The sequence below is a fragment of the Prenolepis imparis genome, unplaced genomic scaffold, assembly GCF_030444845.1.
Source record: "Prenolepis imparis isolate NDT839.2.m4 unplaced genomic scaffold, iyPreImpa1.0 SCAF_23, whole genome shotgun sequence".
Lineage (NCBI taxonomy): Eukaryota > Metazoa > Arthropoda > Insecta > Hymenoptera > Formicidae > Prenolepis > Prenolepis imparis.
In genome coordinates this window covers 242,491-253,598 of record NW_028141181.1, presented here as the reverse complement: position 1 = coordinate 253,598, position 11,108 = coordinate 242,491, and the positions used below count along the sequence as shown (strand labels likewise).

The 11,108-nt window shown below is 47.4% G+C and overlaps 2 protein-coding genes across 2 annotated transcripts; both read right to left on the bottom strand.

Moving 5' to 3' along the window:
• Nucleotides 1-2,736: 2,736 nt before the first annotated feature.
• LOC145946825 (uncharacterized) lies at nucleotides 2,737-3,297 on the bottom strand. The gene has a single exon (XM_083056579.1). It carries the CDS (start codon nucleotides 3,295-3,297, stop codon nucleotides 2,737-2,739), a length of 561 nt encoding a protein of 186 aa, XP_082912705.1.
• A 2,663-nt stretch (nucleotides 3,298-5,960) lies between these two features.
• LOC145946823 (uncharacterized) lies at nucleotides 5,961-7,473 on the bottom strand. The gene is made up of 3 exons (XM_083056578.1): nucleotides 7,344-7,473; nucleotides 6,846-7,192; nucleotides 5,961-6,734 (listed from the first exon to the last, which is right to left on the bottom strand). Exons 1-3 carry the CDS (start codon nucleotides 7,471-7,473, stop codon nucleotides 5,961-5,963), a joined length of 1,251 nt encoding a protein of 416 aa, XP_082912704.1.
• Nucleotides 7,474-11,108: the final 3,635 nt, after the last annotated feature.

Below are 11,108 nucleotides of genomic sequence, written 5' to 3'. Positions count from 1 at the left end.
AGTCTGGTACCATTACATAAGTTTGGTTAGGTACCATTACATAAGTTTGGTTAGGATGTAAATTACGCAACAACATAATTGGAGTGCCAATCTTCAAAATCAGACGATGTGGTGGCAGGCTAGACGGATTAAAAGAATTCAAAAATTCTTGGGGATAATGCAGTGTATCTTCCATGTTAACCACAGTATCGATTGATTTGTACTCTTTACTCTCCTGGGATTTTTTTCAAAATGATATTGTTGATGTCGTTCACAGATTCGTTTCTTGGAGATACAATAGCTCTTTCACATAACCATTTGTAATTTTTCTGCAATAAACATTCGACATTAGAGTAGATTTTCATAATTAATTCAGTTGTACTGTTTACATATCCTAGTTTTTGATCAATTTCTATAAAGCCATTATCATTAGGAATATTGCCGTTCCGAGGTGCAGTAACTGTGTAGGAAAATCATTATCTCCCCCTCCTAGATGAGCTCTCATATTGGTTCGCAAATTAAGTGTCTGAATAGTACTCCATATTGCCAAAAATTTCAAACATGCTTTGACAATATCAGTACGGGTTCCTTTTGCAATTACAGACAATGTCTGGCGAAAGTCGCCTGTGAAAACAAAAGTTACACCACCCATTAATTTGTTACAATGTTTCAAGTCTTGGAGTGTTCGATTGACCGCTTCCATGTGTGCCCTATAGCTCATTGTGCATTCATCCCACACAATTAAAGAGACCTCTTGTAATACTTTACCAAGTGGTCCATTTTTACGTATGGAGCAAACAGCTTCCTGCTGTACAAATACGTTTAGGGGTAATTTGAAAGTTGAATGTGCCGTTTTTCCACCACTTAGTAACGTTGCTGCTATGCCTGACGAAGCAACAGCTAAAGCTATATTACCGGAAGATCTAACTTTGGCTAATATAAGATTTATGAGGAATGTCTTGCCAGTACCTCCAGGAGCGTCGATGAAAAATACCTTCCCTTCGTTGTAGTCGACGCTATCCAGTATTATATTAAATGCTTGACGTTGATCCGGCACTAACTTAGGATAATTTTCTTCGATGCAAGCATTCAATTGATTATTATCATATGGTCGTCTCAGTGTTGCTTCCAAAGGATTATAGTTTAAACGATTAGATGGCGGTAAACCAAATTCAGTTAAGTTTTTACCATTTAACTCTAAAAGTTTGTCTTCAATTTGAATCAAACCTTCATTGTAAATATTTTCTTTGAATGGCACAGTAAAATCGTTATTTTGATGACGTGTCCTGTTTAGTATATCTTCACAAAGATCTTGTTTAAAAGTTTCCCATAGTTTAAGTGGTTCAGATGGCTAACAAAATAATAATATAATAACAAATAAATCTCTTAATTTAAGGACAGATTGAGAAACTACTGCATCCCTTAGAGTACTTTCCCCATGTTCGTCGTTTTCTAAAAGACCCCTGTCTCTGCAAGCCGCTCGGTATGTTTATTTTACTTCTCCATTTACAGTCCTAAAAGATTCAAATAACGTAGGTCCACGGACATGGTGCAGTAACATCCGAAGGTAAAAGCATTCTGATTGATTTGGATGTATATTATAAACTCGTCCTATTGCAGTGTCTTTTTTTACTCCGGGATACCCTTCGACATTTTGCCCTCGTTTCTTTTGAGTAAACTTGTTATTGGCTCACGTGTAATATTGTGGGACTTCATGATAGAGCAATGTCTTTGCAAAGTCATCTGAGTTACACAATTCTAAAAATGCTGTAAGTGTAGTTCTTGATGGATTTTCAGCTACTTGGCGCATGTTATTTGACGTGAAGTACACCCTCTGTCCATTTTCAAGGTGTACTGCTAAGTGCACCTTGAAAATGGACAGAGGGTGTATTTCACGTCAAATAACATGCGCCAATTACTGTCGGATATCTCTCATGAATAGGACTCTAATAACCGCCACACAGCTTCGGATGTGCTTTGTGACGTGGTCGTCACGACGCGCGTTTACCCCAACCTAATCGCGGGGCAAAAAGCCGAGCGGTCACGCCAATCGCGAGAGAGCGAGAGAGAGAGATAGCGAAACCGGAAATCCCAGAGAGACTGAGCGCCGCATTATTAATTATTATTAATTCGCGTGTATTTTAATTTATTTTCGGGAACCTGATCAAAAGAGAGAATAATGTCGCCGGAGAGAGAGAGAGAGAGAGAGAGAGAGAGAGAGAAAGCTATATTTATTGAGCGCTCTGGGATAAATCCCCTCAAGCGCATAAAAACAATACGTAAATTTAAATTCATGCCGATTAGACATGTGAAAATTACTTATATGTTGATTGCATTGAAACATGTTAACATGTATGTATAACGCGTGTAAGTGTATGTACATGAGCTGATATGTGCTTGTGTGTGTGTGTGTGTGTTTGAGTATGAGTAAGTGAGAGTGTAGAAATGACGCGTCCGCGAGCGCCCGCGCAAGCAGTCTTTGGTTTTGTTTTTGGCATTATTTTACATGAAGAAACAAAAAGAAATATATACATATATACAGCCGGTAGAGAAGCAACAGAATAGTATAGGTATGTCAGAGAGAAAAAGAAAGCCACGGCATATATATCCCCTTCAACTAATCACAGACAACCCAACAAGCGTGCATAGAAACCACACTTAAATTCCGATAGTGTGTCCACATTACGAATACTAGGAGGAAGCTCATTCCATAACCTGATTGACGTGAGCCAGAACGATCATTTGAACAGCTCAGTTCTACAGTGCGGTAAAATTAGTGTCACTAGGTGCTCTGGTAGCCCTATCCGATGTCAGAACCCTACGCTCAAAATTTGAATAGAGAAGGCACGGCTTCTTTTTCTTCAAAATCCCAAATAGTAGACATCCAACCAGATAGTGTCTACGCATATCGACCTTAAGCCAGCGGAGCCTTTGGTAGTATGGTGTTACATGTTCATCCATTTTCGCATTGAAAATGAACCTTATGCACGAATTTAGAGCTCTATGAAGTTTCAAGTTCTGTTCAGCTGTCATATCCGTGAATGCTGCACAGCAGTAGTCGATGTGAGGGTGAATAAGTGTGATTACCAATTTAGATTTGAGGGCTTCTGGGAAGAGTTGTCGACAAAGTTTTAGTTGGCATAAAACCGTATGGATCTTCTTTGTTATGCTAGTAACTTGACTCTCCCAAGACAAAGTGTTGGTGATAATTACTCTGAGATACTTAACAGATGTTGAGTATACGATCTCGGTTCCATCAACCCTAATACTGGGTACAGTAGTCAGGTCGATAACCTTAACATATCTCTGGGTACCCATGATGGCCTTTTTTTTTTTTTTTTTTTTTTCCTATCGCTGTGGAAACCTCATGGTACCACTCACCCCCCGGGTAGGGGATAAGGGTTATGTGGGACTCCTTGTTCCCCTTGGCCGATCCACGAATGGATCAGTCAGGGGGCCCAAGACCTACCGCACTAAAATCACAGCGGGTGTCCTACTCGGGCGTTAGGTGGGGGACGGCGAGGATGCTGGTGTCCCATGCCGACTCGCCGCCCAACCGCCTTTTTCCTTCTCGGGGAGAGCGCCGCCTCTGAAGGGGACGACACTCTCCCTCCACGCATCGTGTGGATTGTTCGCGGTTGCGGCGCAGGGCGACACCGACCCCACGCCATGCCCTCCCAAAAAGTTTGGGGGGCGGGGTTACGGCTCGAGTATCCCGCTCGAGCCGCCACCCCCCGCCACCGGAGTGGTGCTCCCTCCCCCTCCCTAAGGGATAAGGGATTCGACGTCCAGTCCCGGAGGCCCTCACCAGGGGGCTCCTCTCAAAAGGAGAAGGACCCTCTCTACGGCGCTTGCGCTCTCCGAATCCTAACTCCCAAGGGAGCGGAGGGAGCCGTAACCGGGATGGCCGGGGGGAGGGGTCGCGCGCCTGTGGTGGTCGCGCACTGCCGCATGGGGCGTGACCTCCCCTCTCTTAGACGTAGATGCGGTGGGAGCGCCCTCTCACCGGTGCCTTTCGGCTTCCGGACGCCGGAGGCCCTCCGTTATTGGGACGCCCGCCCGCTGATATTCTCTTATACGCTTGTACACATCTGCGTACATGCGGGCGAGCATCTCCACTGGGGGTACTCCTGCTAGTACCCCCACAGCCGTCCAGCTCACTGTCCGGTAACCCCGGCATATTCTGTTGGCCACCCGCTTTTGCAATTGCCTTAAGGCATTTTTTGCACCGCGGCCCCCAGACTCTTCTCCCATACCGGGGTTCCGTACAGGAGCATGGAATGAATTGTTCCGGCGTACAGTCGGCGAACACCTCCGCCCGGTCCCCCAAGGTTTGGCAGCAGGCGTTGCAGCGCCATTGCTGCCTTCTCCCTGGGGGATATTTGGCAGAAGTGCTCGCGGAACGTCCACTTGCTATCGAGGTGGAGGCCCAAGTACTTCATATGGGCCCCCACCTCTATGGTGGTGTCCTCCACTGTGATGCGGGCTTCTGGTGGCGCCCCATGAGAGCCGTCGTGAAGAAAGACGGCCTCAGTTTTCTGGGGCGCCACCTGACGAATGAGTCGCACGACGCGGTTCACCGCAAAGTTGGCTCGAGCGATGGCGTCTTCCCACGAGTTCCCCCCAGCCATCATCAGTGTGTCATCGGCGTAACACACCGCGTGACAGCCAGGGGGGAGGGCAGTCCGAAGAACGACGTCGTATGCCAGGTTCCACATTAGGGGTCCTAACACTGACCCCTGTGGAACCCCGCACGACATACGACGTCTTTGTTCCTCGGCATTTCTGTCTGTATAGGCCAATTGCCTGTCCCTGAAATAGTCCCTCAAAATCGACACCAGATACGGGGGAACCCTGTGATATTCCAGGGCCTCCCCGATCCGGTGCCATGGCAGGGTGTTGAAGGCGTTGGAAATGTCCAACGAAACTGCCAACAACACCCCGCCTTCCTCCGCAACGGCCCCCGCAATCGAGCGAACCCGCAGTATCGCGTCCACGGTGGATCGCCCGACGCGGAAGCCGTATTGCCCATCGCTTAAATTGGGACCATTTCGGGACAAATGGTAGACGAGGCGATCGACGATGATCCTTTCCAGGATCTTACCCGCCTCGTTTATTAGGCAAATTGGCCTATACGCCGAGGGCACATCCCTCGGTTTGCCCTCTTTGGGAAGGAGGACTATATGCGCCTTCTTCCACTCTCGTGGGAATGAGCCCATGCGGAAGCATTCGTTATACAACCTCCGCATGGGCTCTGCCAGACCCCGGTAGGCGAGAGCCCAGGCTTTTCCATGTATGCCATCGGGACCTGGAGCTTTTCCGCTCTTGATCTTCCCGATGGCTTTCTGGAGCTCTCCTCCCGTGACCCCCATGGCCCCCTCGTCCCACACCCAGTCCCGCGCCGGAATCGGGTTTGTGTTTCCCTCCTCCAGCGGGAACAGGGTGTCCACGACTTGGCCAATAAATTGGGGGTCTAAAGTTTCCGTTATGGGGGGCACCCATGATGATGGCCTGAGTCTTATCAGCGTTTAGGACGAGATTGTTATCTGTAGTCCAGTCCAGGATAGCTTCAACATCGTTATTAATCTCTCGGACGGTCTCCGCCAAATTTCGGGGCTCACAATGCATGTATACCTGAAGGTCGGCATATAAGTTGTACTTGCAATGCTTTAGAACCTGTCTAAAATCCGACAAATAGAGCGTAAATAATAGCGGCCCCAGGACTGAGCTCTGAGATACTCCTGAGCCGACCAGAGACAGAGATGAGATAGTACCTTCTATGTTGTCTTTAACTGCCTGACTTCGTCCCACAAGATGGGAATGCATCCACTTCAAGACACTATCAGAAAAATTTAATTTCTTTAACTTTCTGATCAGCCGCAAATGATCTACCCTATCAAAGGCCTTCGAGAAATCAAAAAATACTGAGATGGTGACCATTCTTCGGTCTACCGCTTGTCTGACCTCATCCAGCATCCGTATCATGCATGTCTGTGTTGAGTGGTCGCCCGGTAGGCAGCCTGACAAGGATCATACAAGCCATAATCCTCCAGATACTGGCGTATCTGCTCGCTGGCAATCCGCTCAAGAGCCTTCGACAGCGCCGGAAGAATCGAAATCAGGCGATAATGTAGTACAGAAGTAGGATGCTTAGTTTTCGGCATCGGACAGATGAGAGTTGACTTCCACTGCGTAGGGTAGGCTCCAGCCATGAGAGAGAAGTTGAATAGGTGCTCCAAGATCGGCATTAGACAATTCATTGTGAGCTTTAAGAGTTTCATGGAAAAGCCATCCAGTCCCTCCGCATTAGATTTGGTTTTGACAATCATTTTCCTAACCATCAACGGTGTTACATAGCTCCAATGGAAACTTTCGTTGTAATAGTTCCCTTCAAGTATATCTTCGAGCGTTCCTCCATCATTAGAATGCTCTTCACTACGACTGAAAAACTCATTCAGCTCGTCAACCCCATGCAATAGACGAACCCCGGTGCCCCTTGCCTTGATCAGTCCCAAATTTCTCAGTCTACTCCACACCTCATCGGAGCTGCCGGCGCGGCTGAAAGCCTCGATGTAATAAGCATGTTTCGCAGAGCGCACAAGATTCTCAACACTGTTGCGCAGGGCCTTGAAACAGTTGTAGTCTGCCTCACGCCTATGTTTGCGCCAAATTCTTCTAGCACGATCTCTGTCTCGCATCGCCGAGCGAATAACATCCGTGAGCCAGGGAGCAGGCAGACTCCTGAAGTACCATCTCTTCAAAGGTACATGTGAGTCAAAAGCTTGCAGTAATTTTGTATTGAAAATGGTAATCTTGTCGTCTATGTCTTCGGAAATCAGCAGATCAGTCTAGTCAATAACGCCAACATCGGCACTAAAGGAAGCGGCATTAAAGTTGCTCCAGTCCCTGCAGACAACCAATCTTCCCTGGCGACGCTGCAGTTTGATCGCGTATTTCACAGATATAAGGTCGTGCGCTGACAAAAATGCCACTTCATGCTGTTCATATTCTTTAAGCTTGTCTACATCGTCAATAATACATAGGTCAAGCAGCGTGCTGGAATTTCTAAGATGATGAGTTGGCAGGTACGGAACCAGATATAGGCTCGAAGACGAAATGAAAGTGGTCAACTGTTGCCTATCGAAGGTAGTCAGATTCATATCGGCATTAAAATCACCGAGAATGACCGAGTGTCTGTAATTCACCTGATGCTCTAAGAACGTATGAAAAAACTCGTTCAGATATCCTGTGCCGGTAAACCACCGCCAGCAGAAGCTTAGATAAGTTCTTGAAAATGACTTCTGCTATCATGAACTCCGGTCTAGGAGCCAGAGGCACGGCAGAGACGTCAAGGATCGACGCACGAAGACAGTCCGCCATATAGAATGCCACTCCGCCGCTATGCCTGCTGACCCTGTCCCACCTAAAAAGGGAGAAACCCGGCAACCTGACCATATCATCCGAGATCTCCGGTCGCAGCAACGTTTCCGACATGCATATAATGTGAAAATCTGCTTTGCAGAAGAAATGCCGAAACTCATCGAAGTGCGCGAAGAGGGACTGGCAGTTTACATGGCATATATTAAGATCCTCAAGGTCATTTGTCGAATCAATCATAATTAATGTTTAAAATTCTGTCCTTAATTTTCCTGCCAAGAATCGGACACTTAGCCGCATCCATGGCCGTGTGCTTTTGATATTTAATTGATCCGTGCAAACGCTCGCAGTTATAACATTTAGGGGGTTGATCCTTGTTCTTACAATCCTTCATATCATGCAGCCCAGCGCAATGACCACACGCAGGCTCCCCGTTGCAATCCTTAGCTATGTGCCCGAACTTGAGGCATCTATAGCATTGTATAACCCTCACGTAATCAGCAAAAGAGCAGACAGTAAAGCGCAAGTAAATCTTCCCACATCTCAGCAAGGTCTTCCGCACCTCAAGGATGCAACTAGTGGTGCTTTTGTTTAGTTTTGGCTTAAATATATAAACGATCTTAAGATTGCCAGCTACTTCATCCTTCAAATTCTGCACTATGAGCTCATCCCTTATTTCTTCCGCTGACATTCCTGCAGGAATCCCATGCACAATCAATCTAGGATTTAATTTCACATTGTCACACACTGTGAGTCCTGCTCTCGTGAGGCCCGGATGTGCCTTAATTCTCTCCATGTCTGGAGAGAACGCCTCGATTCTGACGCCGTTTTCTTGTGCGTGTCACCCTCTTCACTCTGAGACCGCACTCAGCAGGTTTAAGGACTTTGTACAAGGTCTCCTTAGTCCTACTGGATGATCCGAATTCATCCATTTTGTTCTTCTCCGCAGTACCAGGAAGCTAGAGGTGCCCGACAATTCAATGGTGGGTCCGCCCGAAACACGAACCTCTGATCCTGAAGAGCCAGCCACCGACGCGTAGGATGCGCCCCCACGCGACGCTCCCGCTCGGCAGACGCCCCCGCTCCCCGAAGACTCGTCGCGATTTATGAAAACATCCAACGCCTCCCCACCATCCTTTTCATGTTTCCCGCCGACAGTTCCGAACATGCCGACCTTTCATCCAAAAGGTTTATAAGAACCACCGATACCTCCGTAAAAGCGTCTCTACACGCCCGAAACGCGGCCTCGATAGTCGCACGCCTCTCCAGCGTCTCCTTTCCGCCAAGCAAAATCTTGGACACACTATCGCTATGCCTATTTATCATTGCCCTAAGCGCATCTACAGGCATTTTTCACATCCAAAGATCTCTCTGACATACCTGATAAGTTCATAGATGCGGCGGATGACAGCCTTGAAAGCCCCTTTCCTCTTACGCCACTGTCGGCATGCCCGCCGGCGCCCACGCCAGAATCCATCTCAACGACCTTATTTTGATTCCCAGTAAACAATGCCTCAGTCGTTCCAAGATTTACAAGGAGCGAGTCAAAAATTATTCCACAAGTCCGGAAATTCGCAGGCAGCCGAGACTGACCAAAGCAGGGGTGAGACAAGTATCGAAAATCAAGTAAAAGAGCCCTTGACACACTGTCCTATAAGAAAGAAAAAGGCCCCGGAGGGCACGAAACAGCAGAAAAATCGGTACAAGCGACGGAGCGAAATAAAACACGTCTGGTTACGACTCACCGAGAGAGAGAGAGAGAGAGAGAGAGAGAAAAAGAGGTTTTGTCGCCACAGGAGAGAGACAGCCGCCGTTCGAGAGATTAGCGGGACGCAAAAACAGCCGAAAACAATCAGAGCTGACCTTCCTGACAACAATGAAAGAAGCCAATACAGCGCGTCATACAGGAATTCGGCCTTGGCGATCTACCGGCAGTAGATCCAGTGAAGCGCTCGACAACAGGCGCAGGAAGGGCCCGAGACCGGGAGGATAAATTCCCATCCGTGGGTTACCGCTCCGCCGGATACTGGACACAAGGTCACCGCGTGGAGGCCCGCGGCACGATGTCGCGAGGGCCTCGAAATCATGCGCCAATACCGCGCGAATAAATATTCTTAACGTTATCGCGAGGAGTGCTGTTACACCCCGTATGGCCTTGCTAATCTCGCGCGACGACAGTAGACGGCACAGCGCCGTAATTGGTTATCGCGTACGCACCCCGCGTGCGCAGAATTGAGCCAGTTGTCGATTTCGGGCCGATAGATCGGGAGATTGGTGCGACCGCTCAGTTGGATTAGACGTGTGGCGATCAAGGATCGATTTTGGGCCATAGAGACGAATTCGAGAGGGACCAAGGCAAAGGGAGAAGTTCCTGTGAAGCTATCGTAAGCGTATTTAATTATCACGTCCGTAAAGTTGTGAATCCGAGTCTCGGCCGTTCTGACGCGATTGTCTCGTTTAGTGAAATTTTGTCGCGTGGGCTCTGCCTTTTTCGGGAAAATATTTGGTGTAAGAGCGATCGACGTCAAGCGGCAAGTACTGTTGCAAATTCGGGCACGTTGATAATATTAACGCGAAATCTTCGTCTCTCTGGGATTCGGTCTTATATGTCGCGTCTCATATTACCAGGTTGTCGCGTCTTTCTTTACTATTACTTCGGTTATTGCGTATGATTGTCGGTCCTCGTTGTTGTATGAGTTATCCGGCTGTTTCCGGACGTCGTTCTTGTGTTACCCTCATCGCGTAAGAATCCGAAATTAATAGAGTAAGAGCGCCGTTCGCGAACACCGGCGAGCGCGTACGAGAGAGAGTGCGAGCGAGAGAGTATCAAGGGAACGCAATCAAGCGCGCGAGTGCGAGAGAAAGCGCGGGGAAATTCCGGCGCCCGCGATTCACCTGTGAATTTCGCCCGTCGGATCGCAAAAATTATATTGTTCCAGATATTGTATCACTCTCCAGTCTCGTCGCCGAGCCGAACTTCCGATTGTTCGCGATCTAAGAGTCAGTTCGTTAAAAATCTATCTGTATTATCGCGGCTATTCTCTCGTATTCGTCTATCAGGTCGATGCGCGGATTCCGGACTTAAGCTTGTCGCGAATGTAATACGATGTACGATTGTTCGACGTCTGTTCTTTTGTATCAAATTTTGGTTTGCACTGTCGTTTATATTATCTCTTGTCTTTATTTTTTTTTGTATTTTATTATTATAGTTTTCAATTATCTTTTGTTACATTACTTATTTCATTTATTACAGTCAGTTATTATAATATTTTCATATTTATTTCTATTACTTTTGTTTATAATAAAATTCGTTATTTTTATTTGTTCAATTAAATCGTGTATTGCTTTTCTTTCGTGCTGTCAACTTAAATGTCTGTCATTTCTGTGCTTATTACGTCGCGAAAAAGATGGTAATCTCCTTTCGTTAGAGTAATTTCGGCAACCACACCCTGCCGTTAGGCGAGCTAGTCAGCCCGTAGCGGAATTCCCGGCCTAACTTTTGCGTTTGTCTTGCGATTTGTGGATTGACGCGTGAAAGACCGCGTCTGGCGCCCAAAACTAGTCTCTCGCGGATATTACGGCTGGCGTTCTGCTGCGGCACGCGCGGAACGACCACGATCTTAGTTCCCGCCGCGTGAAATATTAAAAACCCCTGTGTTTTGCTGACGGCAATGCTCCGTTCTTCCGACTTTTAGTCGAGTCGGGAGAAAAAGTCGTCACAGCTTATATAAGGGCCATTCAAATAGTTTTCA

Excerpts from the sequence above, each read along its gene's own strand:
- LOC145946825 (XM_083056579.1), bottom strand. The coding sequence starts at position 3,297 with ATGGGTACCCAGAGATATGTTAAGGTTATCGACCTGACTACTGTACCC.
- LOC145946823 (XM_083056578.1), bottom strand. The coding sequence starts at position 7,473 with ATGTCGGAAACGTTGCTGCGACCGGAGATCTCGGATGATATGGTCAGG. Across the intron at positions 7,193-7,343 it reads CTATATGGCGGACTGTCTTC|AGCATCAGGTGAATTACAGA; the intron begins GTGCGTCGATCC and ends ATACGTTCTTAG. Across the intron at positions 6,735-6,845 it reads CCGCTTCCTTTAGTGCCGAT|AGATGGTACTTCAGGAGTCT; the intron begins GTTGGCGTTATT and ends GTACCTTTGAAG.